General features: G+C 45.6%; 1 protein-coding gene across 2 annotated transcripts in view; it reads left to right on the top strand.

The window, feature by feature from the left end:
- The window catches only part of LOC129841855 (ADAMTS-like protein 4), a 47,336-nt gene extending 23,659 nt beyond the window's left edge, over window positions 1-23,677 (top strand). For both annotated transcript variants that reach the window (XM_055910179.1, XM_055910178.1), the window contains exons 5-6: window positions 10,533-10,632; window positions 22,224-23,677. In XM_055910179.1, the coding sequence (XP_055766154.1) occupies window positions 10,533-10,632; window positions 22,224-22,237 (114 nt within the window). In that variant the 3' untranslated portion in view covers window positions 22,238-23,677. The remainder of the gene's footprint in view (window positions 1-10,532; window positions 10,633-22,223) is intronic.
- Window positions 23,678-23,684: the final 7 nt, after the last annotated feature.

The raw sequence follows: 23,684 nt of genomic DNA, 5'->3' as shown, positions 1-23,684 counted from the left end.
CTGTTTTACACACACTAAACTCTATAAGAAGAGAACCATGTAACTCTTGCCTGCAGTGCCTAGACAATGACACATACATGACAACACACACTTTCTCTTTCTGACTGTTTCTCTAGCCTCCATCTATTCATTAGGCTCATCTCCTCCAATCACTTTTCTTTACTGCTTTCCCTCACCTCTTGACCTTGTCCGCCTAACACAAACAGCCTCTCAGGGTGGTCTATTCACTGTTTACACACACACACACACACACACACACACACACACACACACACACACACACACACACACACACACACACACACACACACACACACACACACACACACACACACACACACACACACACACACACACACACACACACACACCCTGGTCTAGTGTGTTTATGTCAAGCAGAAATATTTACAGCCATTACTAATCGCGTTTCATGCACATCCTCAAGGGTTTTTAACACATGAATACGCACTGTACTGGAGTCACACACACATTCGCGCGCACGCACGCACACACACACACACACACACACACACACACACACACTGAAGCACCCACAATCCATTGTGTGAACCTTTTGAACGTATTTTCCACACATTCTCTCATTGACACAAACAGTCAAGGTTCTTTTTTAAAACTGGTGGTGTACGTGCGTATGTGTGTGAGTGTGTATGTTCACTTGACTCTGTCCAGATGAGTAGAGTGTCTTTTTAAACTTTCCAGCTGTTGGTGACAGCTGTGTGACTGGAAGAAGGAGAGAGAGGGCGAGAGAACAAAAGAGAGAAGAGGGAGAGGATTGAGAAAGAAAGAGTGAAGGAGAGAGAGGGTAAAAAAGAGAGAAGGAGAGATGGGAAGAACTAGAGGAGAGAGAAGAAGAAGAAAGAGAGGCGAGAGAGAGAAGAAGATAGAGAGGAGAGAGTGGAAGAGAGGAGAGGAGAGAGAAGAAGATAGAGAGGAGAGAGAGAAGATAGAGAGGAGAGAGTGGAAGAGAGGAGAGGAGAGAGAAGAAGATAGAGAGGAGAGAGAGAAGATAGAGAGGAAGAAAGAGAGAGATGGAAAGGGGGAGATAATAATAAGGTGTGTATATGTATATATATAGACACACTACCGGTCAAAAGTTTTAGAACACCTACTTTCCTTCACTCAGCCCAAACCAGATGGGACGAGTATCGCTGCAGAATGCTGTGGTTAAGTGTGCCTTGAATGAAATAAATCACAGACAGTGTCACCAGAAAAGCACCCCCACACCATCACACCTCCTCCTCCATGGGAAATACACATGCAGAGATCCTCCGTTCACCCACACCGCGTCTCACAAAGACACGGCGGTTGAAACCAGAAATCTAAATTTTGGACTCCAGAACAAAGGACACATTTACACCGGTCTAATGTCCATTGCTTGTGTTTCTTGGCCCAAGCAAGTCTCTTATTGGTGTCCTTCAGTAGTGGTTTCTTCCTTTCGTGTGGCGGTCCTCATGAGAGCCAGTTTCGTCATAGCACTTGATGGTTTTTGCGACTGCACTTGAAGAAACTTTCAAAGTTGGACTGCCGTGTCTCTTTGCTTGTTTGAGCTGTTCTTTTTTTTTTCAATTTCTTGGTATCTAAATGGTTGAGAGCTGTGCGTCCTCCAAAACACAACCCAACCAAGCTGCACTACTTCTTGACACAATGCCCACTTAACCCAGAAGCCAGCTACACCAATGTGTCGGAGGAAATAAAGTACACCTGGCGACCGTGTCAGCGTGCACTGCGCCTCGCCCGCCACAGGAGTCGCTAGTGTGTGATAGGACAAGGACATCCCTGCTGGCCAAACCCTCCCCTAACCCAGACGACGCTGGGCCAATTGTGCGCCTCCCCATGGGTCTCCCGGTCACGGCTGGCTGCGACAGAGCCTATTTGAGCTGTTCTTGCCATAATATGGACTTGGTCTTTTACCAAATAGGGCTATCTTCTGTATACCCCCCCTACCTTGTCACAACACACCTGATTGGATGAAACGAAAGAAAGGAATGAAAGGAAAGAAATTCAAAAACAATTCAAAAACAACAAACTGACAGAAGGAACCGAAAACGCTACAGTCCTGAACATGGGAACACAGAACAGATGAACACACGAACAGGAACAATCACCCACAAACAAACAGTGAAAACAGGCTACCTTAATATGGTTCCCAATCAGAGACAATGACAAACACCTGCCTCTGATTGAGAACCGTATTAGGCCAAACAACAAACCCAACATAGAAACACAAAACATAGAATGCCCACCCAGCTCACGTCCTGACCAACTAAACAAAGACTAAACAAAGGAAATAAGGTCAGGAACGTGACATCCATATGTGTTATTTCATAGTTTTGATGTCTTCACTATTAGTCTACAATGTAGAAAATAGTACAAATAAAGAAAAAGCCTTGAATAAGTACGTGTTCTAAAACTTTTAACCGGTAGTGTATATATATAATATTTGGCCTATTTCACACACGTGTATTACTACACTCTTGAGATACCCCCTGAGACACCCTCAGAGAGTGGAGCGGAATCGTTTTCATGCACATTTTTGAGAAATACTCCAAACATCTTAGTTAGATGTAAAATTGCACGACTAAGAACTCAAAATTAGTAACAGATTTGAGTTATTTTAGATTATAGTTTTCCACACTTTTACTGAATCTTTGGGCCATTTTCCCCAAAACTCTAAACACAACACCACAAACAAAAAATACAAAACTGTTGCATCAAAGTGACACACGCGTCATATGAATAGATCTGTCTATTAACCAAACACACTGATGTGCTCAACACAAAACACTACTATGAATATCCCAGCAGTAGGTTTATGATGTGCTCAACACAAAACACTACTATGAATATCCCAGCAGTAGGTTTATGATGTGCTCAACACAAAACACTACTATGAATATCCCAGCAGTAGGTTTATGATGTGCTCAACACAAAACACTACTATGAATATTCCAGCAGTAGGTTTATGATGTGCTCAACACAAAACACTACTATGAATATCCCAGCAGTAGGTTTATGATGTGCTCAACACAAAACACTACTATGAATATCCCAGCAGTAGGTTTATGATGTGCTCAACACAAAAGACTACAATGAATATCCCAGCAGTAGGTTTATGATGTGCTCAACACAAAACACAACTATGAATATCCCAGCAGTAGGTTTATGATGTGCTCAACACAAAACACTACTATGAATATCCCAGCAGTAGGTTTATGATGTGCTCAACACAAAACACTACTATGAATATCCCAGCAGTAGGTTTATGATGTGCTCAACACAAAACACTACTATGAATATCCCAGCAGTAGGTTTATGATGTGCTCAACACAAAACACTACTATGAATATCCCAGCAGTAGGTTTATGATGTGCTCAACACAAAACACTACTATGAATATCCCAGCAGTAGGTTTATGATGTGCTCAACACAAAACACAACTATGAATATCCCAGCAGTAGGTTTATGATGTGCTCAACACAAAACACTACTATGAATATCCCAGCAGTAGGTTTATGATGTGCTCAACACAAAACACAACTATGAATATCCCAGCAGTAGGTTTATGATGTGCTCAACACAAAACACTACAATAAATATCCCAGCAGTAGGTTTATGATGTGCTCAACACAAAACACAACTATGAATATCCCAGCAGTAGGTTTATGATGTGCTCAACACAAAACACTACTATGAATATCCCAGCAGTTGGTTTATGATGTGCTCAACACAAAACACTACTATGAATATCCCAGCAGTTGGTTTATGATGTGCTCAACACAAAACACTACTATGAATATCCCAGCAGTAGGTTTATGATGTGCTCAACACAAAAGACTACTATGAATATCCCAGCAGTAGGTTTATGATGTGCTCAACACAAAACACTACTATGAATATCCCAGCAGTAGGTTAATGTGCTCAACACAAAACACTACTATGAATATCCCAGCAGTAGGTTAATGTGCTCAACACAAAAGACTACTATGAATATCCCAGCAGTAGGTTTATGATGTGCTCAACACAAAACACTACTATGAATATCCCAGCAGTAGGTTAATGTGCTCAATACAAAACACTACTATGAATATCCCAGCAGTAGGTTAATGTGCTCAACACAAAAGACTACTATGAATATCCCAGCAGTAGGTTTATGATGTGCTCAACACAAAACACTACTATGAATATCCCAGCAGTAGGTTAATGTGCTCAACACAAAACACTACTATGAATATCCCAGCGTAGGTTTATGCCTTTTGCATCGTCAGTGTTATACTGTAGCCGGTTGTAAAAGATTGTTACAGTAACGTATACCTACTCAAATACACAGGTTAAATAAAAAATATACATAAATAAACACACAAATGCAATACAGTAACAAAAACATTGTCATTCATTTTTAAAAATGCAGTATTTTTGAACACTTGTGTTTTGTATGTAACACTTTCCGTACCCAACAGGAGAAAACCAGGAAAAACATTCAGTAAGATAAAGGGTTTTCTGTACAAAAATAAAAAATGAAAGTGGCTCATTCCTTCAAAACTCTAAAGACAAAAACACATGCAAAATGTAAGAAAAAAGGCATTAGGCTGCATTCTGCCTCCTTTTTAGGTCTGGCAACAGCACCTCATCTACATCACAAGCCATGTGTACCCTGGCTAAACAGCGGGGAAAGAATCTTCTGGAGTGATGGATCCAGCCTCCCAAAGCCCTCACATCAACTTCACCACATGCTTCCTCCATTGCCTGCAGAAGAGGCATGCAGGCGAGGGGATGGCGGTCATACACCTTCATCGCCATGCCGAAAAAAACTATTCGATTGTGTTTAGGAATGGGGAATATGGTGGGAGGTATAGAACAAATTGTGGGTGGTCGATGGACCAGAGCAGCCCGGTGGAAACTCACGTTGTCCCAGATGACAACATACCTGGGCTGCTCTGGTCCACCCCTCTGCTCGGCTGGAATGAGGAAGCCATGTAGTGTGTCCAGGAATGTGATGAGAAGGGCGGTGTTGTAGGGACTAAGGTTGGCATGGTGATGGAGGACGCCTTGCTGGCTAACGGCTGCACACATGGTGATATTCCCTCCACGCTGTCCAGGGACATTCACAATGGCACGGTGGCCAATAATGTTCCGTCCCCTTCTTTTGGCTAGCATCCAGCTCCAAGACTCTGAAGCAGACAAGACAAGGTGCCATAGACCTAGAGCAGTCAGTATGGTGAGGCACAATACACTGGATGTGTCTATACAGTGCTGATATGATAGTAAATTCACAGTATAGTACTTACTTGCACATATTCATAGTGCTGTTCTTTAACCCTCTGAGTGTCGCTCAAATGGCGCCCTGTAGACCTGTTTCATCCGGATTCGGTTGTGCTGTAACACACGGTCCAGTGTAGACAAGCCCTCCTGGTGAATGTTATTGAATATTGTGTTTCTGAAATGATGTGGTTCTGGATTCCTCGTAGTCTAATGGTATTGTTTGCCACCACCATGTTCACAATAGCGGTCTCCTGTTCTGGTGTGAACAGCCGGGTTCTTCCACCATGGCCGGGCCGTCTCTCAGTTCTGCAGAAGATCCACAAATATGATATGATTGGTTACAGTAAGCTAAAATAATCTATTTGATTTCAATATGAAATGACATTACTGTAACGTTGGGAAACAATCCCTGAGTAACATAGGCCTACTGGTATGTCGGACTGCAGTAAACATAAAGAGCATAGTGTAGATGGTATGTAACTTACCGGTTGTCATTTCTGAATGTACGGATGATAGATGCAGTAGTGTAGATGGTAAGTAACTTACCGGTTGTCATTTCTGAATGTACGGATGATAGATGCAGTAGTGTAGATGGTAGGTAACTTACCGGTTGTCATTTCTGAATGTACGGATGATAGATGCAGTAGTGTAGATGGTAAGTAACTTACCGGTTGTCATTTCTGAATGTACGGATGATAGATGCAGTAGTGTAGATGGTAGGTAACTTACCGGTTGTCATTTCTGAATGTACGGATGATAGATGCAGTAGTGTAGATGGTAAGTAACTTACCGGTTGTCATTTCTGAATGTACGGATGATAGATGCAGTAGTGTAGATGGTAGGTAACTTACCGGTTGTCATTTCTGAATGTACGGATGATAGATGCAGTAGTGTAGATGGTATGTAACTTACCGGTTGTCATTTCTGAATGTACGGATGATAGATGCAGTAGTGTAGATGGTAAGTAACTTACCGGTTGTCATTTCTGAATGTACGGATGATAGATGCAGTAGTGTAGATGGTAGGTAACTTACCGGTTGTCATTTCTGAATGTACGGATGATAGATGCAGTAGTGTAGATGGTAGGTAACTTACCGGTTGTCATTTCTGAATGTACGGATGATAGATGCAGTAGTGTAGATGGTAGGTAACTTACCGGTTGTCATTTCTGAATGTACGGATGATAGATGCAGTAGTGTAGATGGTAAGTAACTTACCGGTTGTCATTTCTGAATGTACGGATGATAGATGCAGTAGTGTAGATGGTAGGTAACTTACCGGTTGTCATTTCTGAATGTACGGATGATAGATGCAGTAGTGTAGATGGTAGGTAACTTACCGGTTGTCATTTCTGAATGTACGGATGATAGATGCAGTAGTGTAGATGGTAGGTAACTTACCGGTTGTCATTTCTGAATGTACGGATGATAGATGCAGTAGTGTAGATGGTAGGTAACTTACCGGTTGTCATTTCTGAATGTACGGATGATAGATGCAGTAGTGTAGATGGTAGGTAACTTACCGGTTGTCATTTCTGAATGTACGGATGATAGATGCAGTAGTGTAGATGGTAGGTAACTTACCGGTTGTCATTTCTGAATGTATGGATGATAGATGCAGTAGTGTAGATGGTAGGTAACTTACCGGTTGTCATTTCTGAATGTACGGATGATAGATGCAGTAGTGTAGATGGTAGGTAACTTACCGGTTGTCATTTCTGAATGTACGGATGATAGATGCAGTAGTGTAGATGGTAGGTAACTTACCGGTTGTCATTTCTGAATGTACGGATGATAGATGCAGTAGTGTAGATGGTAGGTAACTTACCGGTTGTCATTTCTGAATGTACGGATGATAGATGCAGTAGTGTAGATGGTAAGTAACTTACCGGTTGTCATTTCTGAATGTACGGATGATAGATGCAGTAGTGTAGATGGTAGGTAACTTACCGGTTGTCATTTCTGAATGTACGGATGATAGATGCAGTAGTGTAGATGGTAGGTAACTTACCGGTTGTCATTTCTGAATGTATGGATGATAGATGCAGTAGTGTAGATGGTAGGTAACTTACCGGTTGTCATTTCTGAATGTACGGATGATAGATGCAGTAGTGTAGATGGTAGGTAACTTACCGGTTGTCATTTCTGAATGTACGGATGATAGATGCAGTAGTGTAGATGGTAGGTAACTTACCGGTTGTCATTTCTGAATGTACGGATGATAGATGCAGTAGTGTAGATGGTAGGTAACTTACCGGTTGTCATTTCTGAATGTACGGATGATAGATGCAGTAGTGTAGATGGTAAGTAACTTACCGGTTGTCATTTCTGAATGTACGGATGATAGATGCAGTAGTGTAGATGGTAGGTAACTTACCGGTTGTCATTTCTGAATGTACGGATGATAGATGCAGTAGTGTAGATGGTAAGTAACTTACCGGTTGTCATTTCTGAATGTACGGATGATAGATGCAGTAGTGTAGATGGTAGGTAACTTACCGGTTGTCATTTCTGAATGTACGGATGATAGATGCAGTAGTGTAGATGGTAGGTAACTTACCGGTTGTCATTTCTGAATGTACGGATGATAGATGCAGTAGTGTAGATGGTAGGTAACTTACCGGTTGTCATTTCTGAATGTACGGATGATAGATGCAGTAGTGTAGATGGTAAGTAACTTACCGGTTGTCATTTCTGAATGTACGGATGATAGATGCAGTAGTGTAGATGGTAGGTAACTTACCGGTTGTCATTTCTGAATGTACGGATGATAGATGCAGTAGTGTAGATGGTAGGTAACTTACCGGTTGTCATTTCTGAATGTACGGATGATAGATGCAGTAGTGTAGATGGTAGGTAACTTACCGGTTGTCATTTCTGAATGTACGGATGATAGATGCAGTAGTGTAGATGGTAGGTAACTTACCGGTTGTCATTTCTGAATGTACGGATGATAGATGCAGTAGTGTAGATGGTAGGTAACTTACCGGTTGTCATTTCTGAATGTACGGATGATAGATGCAGTAGTGTAGATGGTAGGTAACTTACCGGTTGTCATTTCTGAATGTACGGATGATAGATGCAGTAGTGTAGATGGTAGGTAACTTACCGGTTGTCATTTCTGAATGTACGGATGATAGATGCAGTAGTGTAGATGGTAGGTAACTTACCGGTTGTCATTTCTGAATGTACGGATGATAGATGCAGTAGTGTAGATGGTAAGTAACTTACCGGTTGTCATTTCTGAATGTACGGATGATAGATGCAGTAGTGTAGATGGTAGGTAACTTACCGGTTGTCATTTCTGAATGTACGGATGATAGATGCAGTAGTGTAGATGGTATGTAACTTACCGGTTGTCATTTCTGAATGTATGGATGATAGATGCAGTAGTGTAGATGGTAGGTAACTTACCTGTTGTCATTTCTGAATGTACGGATGATAGATGCAGTAGTGTAGATGGTAGGTAACTTACCGGTTGTCATTTCTGAATGTATGGATGATAGATCCAACCGTGTAGTGGCTCAGGTTGAACTGAACTCTGCCCAGCCTCCCTCATACTCAACACATGGTTGAGCACATGGTCAACCAATGTGGCCCTGATCTCATCTGAGACAACTGTCCTTCCTCATCCTCCTCATCCTCTTCTCACACCTTCACCTCGAGCTCTTGCTTCACCATTGACTTCCATTTTCCTCCAGAAGAGGAAAGCTCATCTGTGGCCTTTTATAGTGCTAAAGCTCTGATTTCTAAGTGAACAATTCAGCAACTAGTGTTGACACCTGTGAGGAGTTGGTGTTGCCAATTGGTGTATAGAGCTTGGCATTGTGATTGGAGTTGCTTTCCAAAGGGACTGAAGATAATTTTATTTTTAATGTTGTGCCTAACGTAGAGAAATGTGTGTAGTGTTTTGCAAAATGTGTGATATAGAATTGAAAAGTGTAAATCAGGAATTGTGCTTGCAATTTTGCAGACTTGGTTTCAGGGATTGGGTACATGAGTTTCAGGTTTCAGTGATTGCGTTTCAAGTTCCAATTTTAGTGTGTAAACAATTGGGAAAAACAGTAATTCTGACTATTTTGAGGACGTGTATACTGGCTACGGCGTCTCAAGATGGACAAATAGTACTATTGCATTTTTTTCTACATTTTAACGCAAAGGTCTTTTAATGGAGTATGAGAGCACCTTTGTTTGGTTCTCGGCTAGGTGAAGGCTGAACCGAAGCATGCCGAAGGCTTCAGGCGTTTCTAGTATTAACACTGTGAGTAAGTACTGTCACTTAGTAACTGAACTCCTTCTGCCCTCTTTATTAGTGCTTTGTGTGTGTGTGTCCCTCTGGGGGTCAGGTTAAAGTGATTTACAGTCAGTACTATGATCTTCACTGTTCCTCTATTGGAGTAATATATCAGGTGTGCAGGGTTAGACTCCAACTGCTCTACTCACTCCCTTTAGAATGCTCAAACTGTCTCCAGTACTTCTCTATTGGCCTGACTCTCACGTGCATAGACACACTTACACACACACACACACACACACACACACTCAGACACACACTCAGACACACACACACACACACACTCAGATACACACTCAGACACACACTCAGACACACACTCAGACACACTTACACACACACACACTCAGACACACACTCAGACACACACACACACACACACACTCAGATACACACTCAGACACACACTCAGACACACACTCAGACACACACACAGCTCAGTGTTGGATAGAAAAGCTGGGTGGATTTATGTGTGTGTGGCTGATCCCAGAGAGTCTATTATTTCCATGTGCTGCTTAGTGCATCGGCCCACTGTCAGAGCGATCATGAGACAATGGTGTGTGTGTGTGTGTGTGTGTGTGTGTGTGTGTGTGTGTGTGTGTGTGTGTGTGTGTGTGTGTGTCTGACTAATACCTCTCTCCTATTTTATGCTTGCCCTCTTAATGTGTATGACTCTCTCATCTCTTCTTTTCTGTCAATCATATCTCTTCATTTTCCTCTCTCCCTTTTCTGTTTCTCCATCCACCTAGTGTACTGGCCAGCCTTTGGGTTAGGCATGATATTGTAGCCTCAAGGATCTACAGAACTGACATGTATTTGTCCCTCCCTCCCTCCCTCCCTCCCTCCCTCCCTCCCTCCCTCCCTCCCTCCCTCCCTCCCTCCCTCCCTCCCTCCCTCCCTCCCTCCCTCCCTCCCTCCCTCCCTCCCTCCCTCCCTCCCTCCCTCTGTCTGTCTGTCAGGTATGTGTAGGAGGTGCAGACTCCAGAGCAGAGCAGTGTGCTTCCTACAACAACCAGGAGTTTATGGGCAGACTGTACGACTGGGAACCTTTCACTGAGGGTAAGTTGCACACACACACGCACGCACGCACACACACACACACACACACACACACACACACACACACACACACACACACACACACACACACACACACACACACACACACACACACACACACACACACACACACACACACACACACACACACACACACACACACACACACACACACACACACACACACACACACACACACACACACACACACACACACACAGACACACACACCCACAGACATGCAGACACAGACACACACACATGCACACACACTTGTTAATGTGTAGGTAGTTGTTGTGTATAGGATTGTTTAAGTAAGGCCATTGTTTAGGTGTTTGACAAACCTCCCCTGGCCTGCCCAATCCACTGCAACTCACATTCTGATTGGTGGTTCCAGATATATTTTGGAGGGCGGTATAAAAAGAGAGGAGAGAGGGAGCGGGAGAGAGAGAGGGAGAGAGGGGAAAAGAGAGGGAGAGAGAGAAACGGAGAGGGTGAAAACTCTATATACCCTTGTTCTCACAAAACATTCCCTCCTCTGTTTATCCTCTCATTTGTCCAACATCCCTCGTTCGCTTTCTTTCTCCTGCCAAGCTTCTCCTCCCATCACTGACTGAGCAGAGAGATTCCTACTGAGTGAGATAAAGACAGAGAGGAGGGCAGGAGAGAGAGGGAGAGAGGGAAAGAGAGGGGACAGTGGGACAAGTTTAAGGGAGAGTGTGTGCGTGCGTGCTCATGTGCAATGCACATGCATTTGTTGGACAGAATGAGAGAATGTGAGAGAGTGTTGGAATGTGAGAGAGTGTTGGAATGTGAGAGAGTGTTGGAATGTGAGAGAGTGTTGGAATGTGAGAGAGCGTTGGAATGTGAGAGAGTGTTGGAATGTGAGAGAGTGTTGGAATGTGAGAGAGTGTTGGAATGTGAGAGAGTGTTGGAATGTGAGAGAGTGTTAGAATGTGAGAGAGTGTTGGAATGTGAGAGAGTGTTGGAATGTGAGAGAGTGTTGGAATGTGAGAGAGTGTTGGAATGTGAGAGAGTGTTGGAATGTGAGAGAGTGTTGGAATGTGAGAGAGTGTTGGAATGTGCGAGAGTGTTAGAATGTGAGAGAGTGTTGGAATGTGAGAGAGTGTTGGAATGTGAGAGCGTGTTGGAATGTGAGATAGTGTTGGAATGTGAGAGAGTGTTGGAATGTGAGAGAGTGTTGGAATGTGAGAGAGTGTTGGAATGTGAGAGAGTGTTGGAATGTGAGAGAGTGTTGGAATGTGTGAGAGTGTTGGAATGTGAGAGAGTGTTGGAATGTGAGAGAGTGTTGGAATGTGAGAGAGTGTTAGAATGTGTGAGAGTGTTGGAATGTGAGAGAGTGTTGGAATGTGAGAGAGTGTTGGAATGTGAGAGAGCGTTGGAATGTGAGAGAGTGTTGGAATGTGAGAGAGTGTTGGAATGTGAGAGAGTGTTGGAATGTGAGAGAGTGTTGGAATGTGAGAGAGTGTTGGAATGTGAGAGAGCGTTGGAATGTGAGACAGTGTTGGAATGTGAGAGAGTGTTGGAATGGGAGAGAGTGTTGGAATGTGAGAGAGTGTTGGAATTGAGAGAGTGTTGGAATGTAAGAGAGTGTTAGAATGTGAGAGAGTGTTGGAATGTGAGAGAGTGTTGGAATGTGTGTGAGTGTTGGAATGTGAGAGAGTGTTGGAATGTGAGAGAGTGTTGGAATGTGAGAGAGTGTTGGAATGTGAGAGAGTGTTAGAATGTGTGTGAGTGAGTAGTTGTCTTTGTTTTAGGACCGAACTAGAGGGAGACAACTGTAAACAGAGATTTGGGGAAAGACAGAGAAAAGAAAAGAAAGAACGAGAGATGGGGGAAGAGAGAGGACAATTATAAACATACATAGGGATTAAGTGAGCGAAGGGAAAAAAGGAATGGGGGGGAGGAGGGAAAGAGAGACAGCTGTTGAATGATATCATCAAGAATTTGTCACTGTCCTGACAGATTAATGCATATGTGTGTTTCCGCGAGCCTATGTTGTCTCCTCTGTGTGTGTGTGTGTGTGTGTGTGTGTGTGTGTGTGTGTGTGTGTGTGTGTGTGTGTGTGTGTGTGTGTGTGTGTGTGTGTGAAAACTGCCATGTAAATTGTCCTGAGTGTGTGTGTGTAAATGTGACCGCTGTATCAGTTGGCAGTACAGCCCCTCTGCTGACAGAACTATGACATCATAGAGCTACATAGACCAGGAAGCGTAGAGCTATAAAACCACTGATCTATGAGACCGGAGATCTAGAACACACAGGAACACAACACATAGCATGTTAGAGAGGCTGGAGGCAGCACAGGGCCTCAGTCTAGTACCTGTGGACTGGAGTGTGTTGCTGCTTAACAACAACAGAAGGCTTCTGAAATTTGACCCAACAACCCACTGGCTATTGGTCCTTCTCTCTAACCTGTAGGCTATCTGGCTCTATTGTTTCTCTGATTGAAGCCAGGAGTTTTTCCTCACCAATTTTTTTTATTTAACCAGGCAAGTCAGTTAAGAACAAATTCTTATTTACAATGACGGCCTAGGAACAGTGGGTTAACTGCCTTGTTCAGGGGCAGAACGACAGATTTTTACCTTGTCAGCTCGGGGATTCGATCAAGCAACCTTTCGGTTACTGGTCCACTGCTCTAACCACTTGGCTACCTGCTGCCCCAAATGACTTGACCTGATCTACAGTATGTGGACTGAGGCTGTATATCTATGATGAGAGAGAGTCATGGTCAGGGTAGGGCTGATCTATGTGGACTGAGGCTGTATATCTATGATGAGAGAGAGTCATGGTCAGGGTAGGGCTGATCTATGTGGACTGAGGCTGTATAGCTATGTTGAGAGTCATGATCAGGGTAGGGCTGATCTATGTGGACTGAGGCTGTATATCTATGCTGAGAGAGAGTCATGGTTAGGGTAGGGCTGATCTATGTGGACTGAGGCTGTATATGTATGCTGAGAGAGTCATGGTTAGGGTAGGGCTGATCTATGTGGACTGAGGCTGTATATCTATGCTGAGAGAGAGTCATGGTTAGGGTAGGGCTGATCTATGTGGACTGAGGCTGTATAGCTATGTTGAGAGTCATGATCAGGGTAGGGCTGATCTATGTGGACTGAGGCTGTATAGCTATGCTGAGAGAGAGTCATGGTTAGGGTAGGGCTGCTCTATGAGGACTAAGGCTGTATATCTATGTCGAGAGAAATTCATGGTTAGGGTAGGGCTGATCTATGTGGACCGAGCTTATATCTATGTTGAAAGAGTCATGGTCAGGGTAGGACTGGAAAGACAAGCTGTCTGCACAAACAGACAAAGCCTTTCCCCGTGTGTGTGTGTGTGTGTGTGTGTGTGTGTGTGTGTGTGTGTGTGTGTGTGTGTGTGTGTGTGTGTGTGTGTGTGTGTGTGTGTGTGTGTGTGTGTGTGTGTGTGTGTGTGTGTGTGTGTGTGTTGGGCATGGTGGGTGGGGGGTGAGTGTGTGTTGGGCGTGGGGGGGTAAGTGTATGTTGGGTATGATGGGTGACTGTGTGTGTGTGTGTGTGTGTGTGTGTGTGTGTGTGTGTGTGTGTGTGTGTGTGTGTGTGTGTGTGTGTGTGCACTTGAGATGTTGTGTGGGTAATATTACTAACATTACAAGACCATTAATCTCTCTGAAGTAAACAGAATTAAAGTGTTTGGCTAATAAGTGTCTGGAGGCTCCATGGACACGTGTGTGTGTGTGTGTGTGTGTGTGTGTGTGTGTGTGTGTGTGTGTGTGTGTGTGTGTGTGCGTGCGTGCGTGCGTGTGTGTGCGCAGCATGCATATATTTACAGGTGTATATACAGTATGTTCCTTTGCCAACAGAACTCTCCACTCACTTCCTCTGTGTACATACTGGACGTCTGTGTTTACTTACTGGTGTTCCTGCTCCACACAACTGAACTCAACATACAGGATATTTACACAGACTATATACTGTACCTGACCCTTAAACTAACTTGTAGTGTCAATCAATTATGCTCATGTAAATAGTTATTGTTAATATCACTACATGCTAGCTACACAGTGATTTATTGAATTTCCTTCCAGAATTCAGTCATGACAACATTCATAGCACTAGGATGTGCATGTTCCATACACAAAAACATCAACAGTAGAGCATCCCATGACATGTATAGTATAACCCTGGATGCTGATTGGCTGAAACACTCCTTGTTTACTGTTCTATTTACGTTGGTAACCTGTTGTTGTGGTTTATGACCAATATACCATGGCTAAGGGCTGTATCCAGACACTCCGCGTTGCATCGTGCGTAAGGACAGCCATAAGCCGTGGTATATTGGCCATATATCGCACCCACTCGGGCTGTATTGCTTAATTATAATACAACTATGTTATACAGTAATAACTACAGTACCTATGACATTTACATAAAAAGTTCCCATATATTCCTTTCCTCTTACAGTATGTAAATGCAACAAAAAAACAAATGTCCTCTCACTGTCAACTGCATTTATTTTCAGAAAACTTAACATGTGTAAATATTTGTGTGAACATAAGAAGATTCAACAACTGGGACATAAACTGAACAAGTTCCACAGACAGCTGTGCTGCAAGCCCAGCTTCAGACGCAATCGTTAGGCAAGGGTAATTTCAGTGTATGAAAGGAAGAAACAGCGTCTGTGCCACCAGTAAGTACAGATACTAACGTTAGTATAAATCCCCCCGCACAGTCCCCGCAGCCGGACAACTTTCTCATGGCTTCTGGAGAGAAATGCTGTAGGAATGCTCAACTGGTGTCGCTCATTCAGCCGACAGAAACTTTCAACCGGTTTTCCCCATTAAGCAGCTAGTCGGAGTCTGAGGCCGAGTTTTCTCTTGTCTCTACTCCTCCCGTTACGGGGTCTGAGACGCCGAAGGCTCCCACCATTAGCTCTGACAAATTGAAAACCCTAGTCATTGGCGACTCCATTACCGGCAGTATTAGACTTAAAACGAATCACCCAGCGATCATACACTGTTTACCAGGGGGCAGGGCTACCGACGTTAAGGCTAATCTGAAGATGGTGCTGGCTAAAGCTAAATCTGGAGAGTGTAGAGAGTATAGAGATATTGTTATCCACGTCGGCACCAACGATGTTAGGATGAAACAGTCAGAGGTCACCAAGCGCAACATAGCTTCAGCGTGTAAATCAGCTAAAAAGATGTGTCGGCATCGAGTAATTGTCTCTGGCCCCCTCCCAGTTAGGGGGAGTGATGAGCTCTACAGCAGTCTTACAACTCAATCGCTGGTTGAAAACTGTTTTCTGCCCCTCCCAAAAGATAGAATTTGTAGATAATTGGCCCTCTTTCTGGGACTCACCCACAAACAGGACCAAGCCTGACCTGCTAAGGAGTGACGGACTCCATCCTACCTGGAGGGGTGCTCTCATCTTATCTACCAACATAGATAGGGCTCTAACTCCTTTAGCCCCACAATGAAATAGGGTGCAGGCCAGGCAGCAGGCTGTTAGCCAACCTGCCAGCTTAGTGGAGTCTGCCAATAGCACAGTCAGTGTAGTCAGCTCAGCCATACCCATTGAGACTGTGTCTGTGCCTCGACCTAGGTTGGGCAAAACTAAACATGGCGGTGTTTGCCTTAGCAATCTCACTAGGATAAAGACCTCCTCCATACCTGCCATTATTGAAAGAGATCGTGATACCTCACATCTCAAAATAGGGCTACTTAATGTTAGATTCCTCACTTCAAAGGCAGTTATAGTCAATGAACTAATCACTGATCATAATCTTGATGTGATTGGCCTGACTGAAACATGGCTTAATCCTGATGAATTTACTGTGTTAAATGAGGCCTCACCTCCTGGTTACACTAGTGAACATATCCCCCGTGCATCCCGCAAAGGCGGAGGTGTTGCTAACATTTACGATAGCAAATTTCAATTTACAAAAAAAAAATACGTTTTCGTCTTTTGAGCTTCTAGTCATGAAATCTATGCAGCCTACTCAATCACTTTTTATAGCTACTGTTTACAGGCCTCCTGGGCCATATACAGCGTTCCTCTCTGAGTTCCCTGAATTCCTATCGGACCTTGTAGTCATAGTAGATAATATTAATATTCACATGGAAAAGTCCACAGACCCACTCCAAAAGTCTTTCGGAGCCATCATCGACTCAGTGGGTTTTGTCCAACATGTCTCTGGACCTACTCACTGCCACAGTCATACTCTGGACCTAGTTTTGTCCCATGGAATAAATGTTGTAGAGCTTAATGTTTTTCCTCATAATCCTGGACTATCGGACCACCATTTTATTACGTTTGCAATCGCAACAAATAATCTGCTCAGACCCCAACCAAGGAGCATCAAAAGTCGTGCTATAAATTCTCAGACAACACAAAGATTCCTTGATGCCCTTCCAGACTCCTTCTGCCTACCCAAGGACGTCAGAGGACAAAAATCAGTTGACCACCTAACTGAGGAACTCAATTTAACCTTGCGCAATACCCTAGATGCAGTTGCACCCCTAAAAACGAAAAACATTTGTCATAAGAAACTAGCTCCCTGGTATACAGAAAATACCCGAGCTCTGAAGCAAGCTTCCAGAAAATTGGAACGGAAATGGCGCCACACCAAACTGGAAGTCTTCCGACTAGCTTGGAAAGACAGTTCCGTGCAGTATCGAAGAGCCCTCACTGCTGCTCGATCATCCTATTTTTCCAACTTAATTGAGGAAAATAAGAACAATCCAAAATGTATTTTTGATAATGTCGCAAAGCTAACTGTCACGATCGTGTGGGGGGATTGACGGACCAAAACGCAGCAGTTGGAAAATAAGCCATCTTCTTTTATTTTAAAAGATGACAAAAATAAACACGAAACACTTTAACAAAACGAACAAAACAACAAAACGACCGTGAAGCTACAAACGTTGTGCACATACATACAGGCTACAAACGTTCTACATAGAGAATTACCCACCATAGGACCAAGCGGCATGGAAGGCGGCAACAGGACCTACCCACAAAGGATTTCTGGACATGGGAGGAGATACTGGATGGTAAGGGGCCGTGGGATCAACCTGGAGAATATCGCCTCCCTCGTGAAGAGCTGGAGGCAGCGAAAGCCGAGAGGAGGCGATATGAGGAGGCAGCACGGAGACAAGGCTGGAAGCCCGTGAGTACAACCCAAAAATTTCTTGGGGGGGGCCTTAAAGGGAGTGTGGCGAAGTCAGGTAGGAAACCTGCGCCTACTCCCTGTACTTACCGTGGAGAGCGAGAGTACGGGCAGACACCGTGTTACGCAGTAGAGCGCACGGTGTCTCCTGTACGCGTGCATAGCCCGGTTCGGTACATTTCAGCTCCACGTATCGGCCGGGCTAGACTGAGCGTTGAGCCATATGTCATGAAGCCGGCCCAACGTATCTGGTCACCAGTGCGTCTCCTCGGGCCGGCGTACATGGCACCAGCCTTACGCATGGTGTCCCCGGTTCGCCTACATAGGCCGGTGCGGGTTATTCCACCTCCCCGCACTGGTCAGGCGACGGGGAGCATAGAACCAGGTAAGGTTGGGCAGGCTCGGCGTTCAAGGGAGCCAGTACGCCTGCACGGTCCGGTATTTCCGGCGCCACCTCCCCGCCCCAATCCAGTACCACCAGTGCCTCCTCCACGCACTAGCTATATGGTGCGTGTCTCCAGCCCTTTACCACCAGTGTCTAAACCACGCACCAAGCCTCCTGTGTGTCCCCAGAGTCCTGTGCGTCCTGTTGCTGCTCCCCGCACTAGCCCTGAGATGCGTGTCCCCAGCCCGGTGCCACCAGTCCCGGCACCACGCACCAGGCCTACAGTGCGCCTCAGCGGGCAGGAGTCTGCCGTCTGCACAGCGTTGACTGAACTGCTCGTCTCCCCAGCGCCATCTGAGCCATCCGTCTCCCCAGCGCCATCTGAGCCATCCGTCTCCCCAGCGCCATCTGAGCCATCCGTCTGCAATGAGCCTGCAAAGCCGCCCGTCTGCCATGAGCCTGCAAAGCCGCCCGTCTGCCATGAGCCCACTGAGCCGTCCGCCAGACAGGAGCCGCTAGAGCCGCCAGCCAGACAGGAGCCGCTAGAGCCGTCCGTCAGACAGGATCTGCCAGAGCCGCCAACCAGACAGGATCTGCCAGAGCCGCCAACCAGACAGGATCTGCCAGAGCCGCCAACCAGACAGGAGCAGCCAGATCAGTCAGCCAGCCATGAGCAGCCAGATCCGTCAGCCAGCCATGAGCAGCCAGATCCGTCAGCTAGCCATGAGCAGCCAGATCCGTCAGCTAGCCATGAGCAGCCAGATCCGTCAGCTAGCCATGAGCAGCCAGATCCGTCAGCTAGCCATGAGCAGCCAGATCCGTCAGCTAGCCATGAGCAGCCAGATCCGTCAGCTAGCCATGAGCAGCCAGATCCGTCAGCTAGCCATGAGCAGCCAGATCCGTCAGCTAGCCATGAGCAGCCAGATCCGTCAGCTAGCCATGAGCAGCCAGATCCGTCAGCTAGCCATGAGCAGCCAGATCCGTCAGCTAGCCATGAGCAGCCAGATCCGTCAGCCAGCCATGAGCAGCCAGATCCGTCAGCCAGCCATGAGCAGCCAGATCCGTCAGCCAGCCATGAGCAGCCAGATCAGTTAGCCAGCCATGAGCAGCCAGATCCGTTAGCCAGCCATGAGCAGCCAGATCTGTCAGCCAGCCATGGGCCGTCCCTCAGTCCGGAGCTGCAGTCCCTCAGTCCGGAGCTGCAGTCCCTCAGTCCGGAGCTGCAGTCCCTCAGTCCGGAGCTGCCATTCCTCAGTCCGGAGCTGCCCCTTACCCTGGAGCTGCCCCTTACCCTGGAGCTGCCCCTTACCCTGGTGCTGCCCCTTACCCTGGTGCTGCCCCTTACCCTGGTGCTGCCCCTTACCCTGGTGCTGCCCCTTATCCTGGTGCTGCCCCTGACCCTGGTACTGTCCCTTACCCTGGTACTGGTCCTTAGTCCGGAGCTGTCCCTTAGTCCGGAACTCCCCCTTAATGCAATGGGGTTAATGTGGAGGGGGGTCGTTTGGAGGAAGCATAGGAGGTGGTTAGGTACTGTGGTGACGTGGGGACTACGACCAGAGCCGGAGCCGCCACCGTAGAGGGGAGCCCACCCAGACCCTCCCCTAGACTGTGTATGGTGCGCCCGGAGTTCGCGCCTCAAGGGGGGGGGGGTTATGTCACGCCCTGGCCTTATTATTCTTTGTTTTCTTTATTATTTTAGTTAGGTCAGGGTGTGACATGGGGAATGTTTATGTTTTGTTGGTTTTGGGTGTTTATTTGGTAAAGGGGTTATGGGGTGTAGTAGATGGTTTTGTGTTGAGTGTATATGTCTAGCGTTGTCTATGTTGGTTAGTTATCTAGGAGAGTCTATGGTTACCTGAATGAGTTCCCAATTAGAGACAGCTGATTTCGGTTGTCTCTGATTGGGAGCCTTATTTAGGGTAGCCATAGGCTCTCATTGGTTGTGGGTAATTGTCTATGTAGAACGTTTGTAGCCTGTATGTATGTGCACAACGTTTGTAGCTTCACGGTCGTTTTGTTCGTTTTGTTAAAGTGTTTCGTGTTTATTTTTGTCATCTTTTAAAATAAAAGAAGATGGCTTATTTTCCAACTGCTGCGTTTTGGTCCGTCAATCCCCCACACGATCGTGACACTAACTAAAAAGCAGCATTCCTCAAGTGAGGATGGCTTTCACTTCAGCTGTAATAAATTCAAGAACTTCTTTGAGGAAAAGATCATGATCATTAGAAAGCAAATTACGGACTCCTCTTTAAATCTGCGTATTCCTCCAAAGCTCAGCTGTCCTGAGTCTGCACAACTCTGCCAGGACCTAGGATCAAGAGAGACACTTAAGTGTTTTAGTACTATATCTCTTGACACAATGATGAAAATAATCATGGCCTCTAAACCTTCAAGCTGCATACTGGACCCTATTCCAACTAAACTACTGAAAGAGCTGCTTCCTGTGCTTGGCCCTCCTATGTTGAACATAATAAATGGCTCTCTATCCACCGGATGTGTACCAAACTCACTAAAAGTGGCAGTAGGACCACTATTGTTTTCACTATATATTTTACCTCTTGGGGATGTCATTCGAAAACATAATGTTAACTTTCACTGCTATGCGGATGACACACAGCTGTACATTTCAATGAAACATGGTGAAGCCCCAAAATTGCCCTCGCTAGAAGCCTGTGTTTCAGACATAAGGAAGTGGATGGCTGAAAACGTTCTACTTTTAAACTCGGACAAAACAGAGATGATTGTTCTAGGTCCCAAGAAACAAAGAGATCTTCTGTTAAATCTGACAATTAATCTTGATGGTTGTAAAGTCGTCTCAAATTAAACTGTGAAGGACCTCGGCGTTACTCTGGACCCTGATCTCTCTTTTGACGAACATATCAAGACTGTTTCAAGGACAGCTTTTTTCCATCTAAGTAACATTGCAAAAATCAGACATTTTCTGTCCAAAAATGATGCAGAAAAATTTATTCATGCTTTTGTTACTTCTAGGTTAGACTACTGCAATGCTCTACTTTCCGGCTACCCGGATAAAGCACTAAATAAACTTCAGTTAGTGCTAAATACGACTGCTAGAATCCTGACTAGAACCCCAAAATGTGATCATATTACTCCAGTGCTAGCCTCCCTACACTGGCTTCCTGTTAAGGCTAGGGCTGATTTCAAGGTTTTACTGTTAACCTACAAAGCGTTACATGGGCTTGCTCCTACCTATCTTTCCGAGTTGGTCCTGCCGTACATACCTACACGTACGCTACGGTCACAAGACGCAGGCCTCCTAATTGTCCCTAGAATTTCTAAGCAAACAGCTGGAGGCAGGGCTTTCTCCTATAGATCTCCATTTTTATGGAATGGTCTGCCTACCCATGTGAGAGACGCAGACTCGGTCTCAACCTTTAAGTTTTTACTGAAGACTTATCTCTTCAGTAGGTCATATGATTGAGTGTAGTCTGGCCCAGGAGTGTGAAGGTGAACGGAAAGGCTCTGGAGCAACGAACCGCCCTTGCTGTCTCTGCCTGGCCGGTTCCCCTCTCTCCACTGGGATTCTCTGCCTCTAACCCTATTACAGGGGCTGAGTCACTGGCTTACTGGTGCTCTTTCATGCCGTCCCTAGGAGGGGTGCGTCACAAGAGTGGGTTGAGTCACCGACGTGATCTTCCTGTCTGAGTTGCCCCCCCCCCCCCCCCCCCCCCCCCCCCCTTGGTTTCTGCCGTGGCGGAGATCTTTGTGGGCTATACTCCGCCTTGTCTCAGGATGGTAAGTTGGTGGTTGAAGCTATCCCTCTGGTGGTGTGGGGGCTGTGCTTTGGCAAAGTGGGTGGGGTTATATCCTTCCTGTTTGGCCCTGTCCGGGGGTATCATCAGATGGGGCCACAGTGTCTCCTGACCCCTCCTGTCTCAGCCTCCAGTAGTTTATGTGTCGGGGGGCTAGGGTCAGTTTTTTATATCTGGAGTACTTCTCCTGTCCTATCCGGTGTCCTGTGTGAATTTAAGTATGCTCTCTCTAATTCTCTCCTTCTCTCTTTCTTTCTCTCTCTCGGAGGACCTGAGCCCTAGGACCATGCGTCAGGACTACCTGGCATGATGACTCCTTGCTGTCCCCAGTCCACCTGGCCTTGCTTCTGTTCCAGTTTCAACTGTTCTGCCTGCGGCTATGGAACCCTGACCTGTTCACCGGACGTGCTACCTGTCCCAGACCTGCTGTTTTCAACTCTCTAGAGACCGCAGGAGCAGTATAGATACTCTTAATGATCGGCTATGAAAAGCCAACTGACATTTACTCCTGAGGTGCTGACTTGCTGCACCCTCGATAACTACTATGATTATTATTATTTGACCATGCTGGTCATTTATGAACATTTGAACATCTTGGCCATGTTCTGTTATAATCTCCACCCGGCACAGCCAGAAGAGGACTGGCCAACCCTCATGGCCTGGTTCCTCTCTAGGTTTCTTCCTAGGTTTTGGCCTTTCTAGGGAGTTTTTACTAGCCACCGTGCTTCTACACCTGCATTGCTTGCTGTTTGGGGTTTTAGGCTGGGTTTCTGTACAGCACTTTGAGATATCAGCTGATGTAAGAAGGGCTATATACATACATTTGATTTGATTTGATGGAGGGATTGTGCATTCCTGGTGTAACTCGGGCAGTTGTTGCCATCCTGTACCTGTCCCGCAGGTGTGATGTTCAGATGTACCGATCCTGTGCAGGTGTTGTTACACGTGGTCTGCCACTGCGAGAACGATCAGCTGTCCATCCTGTCTCCCTGTAGCGCTGTCGTAGGTGTCTCACAGTACGGACATTGCAATTTATTGCCCTGGCCACATCTGCAGTCCTCATGCCTCTTTGCAGCATGCCTAAGGCACGTTCACGCAGATGAGCAGGGACCCTGGGCTTCTTTCTTTTGGTGTTTTTCAGAGTCAGTAGAAAGGCCTCTTTAGTGTCCTAAGTTTTCATAACTGTGACCTTAATTGCCTACGGCCTGTAAGCTGTTAGTGTCTTACCAACTGTTCCACATGTGCATGTTCATTAACTGTTTATGGTTCATTGAACAAGCATGGGAAACAGTGTTTAAACCCTTTACAATGAAGATCTGTGAAGTCATTCAGATTTTTACTAATTATCTTTGAAAGACAGGGTTCTGAAAAAGGGATGTTTCTTTTTCTGCTGAGTTTATAAAAGTTAGCATTGTGGTATTGACGTTAGGGTGTGCAGGTGGGTTTTTTCTTTTTTTGCAGCTCTCATCCCCTCTCTGAGTACTCGTCCTCCCCACTTCCTGTCTCACTCCCTCTCTCTTTCTCTCTCTCCAGAGTTTGTTTAGAGCCAGCGATAGCCGGGAAGTATATTTAGACTACGTATGTTCACACTGTCTGAACACTAAGCTCAGCAGAGAGGGAGAGAGGGAGGGAGTTTGAGTAGACAGAGCGATGGACAGAGAGATGGACAGAGTGATGGACAGTGATGGACAGAGTGATGGACAGAGGGAGGACAGAGGGAGGACAGAGG

This window comes from Salvelinus fontinalis, unplaced genomic scaffold, assembly GCF_029448725.1.
Source record: "Salvelinus fontinalis isolate EN_2023a unplaced genomic scaffold, ASM2944872v1 scaffold_0002, whole genome shotgun sequence".
Lineage (NCBI taxonomy): Eukaryota > Metazoa > Chordata > Actinopteri > Salmoniformes > Salmonidae > Salvelinus > Salvelinus fontinalis.
The sequence above is the reverse complement of the archived record's forward strand: the minus strand, read 5'-3'. Positions and strand labels throughout refer to the sequence as shown.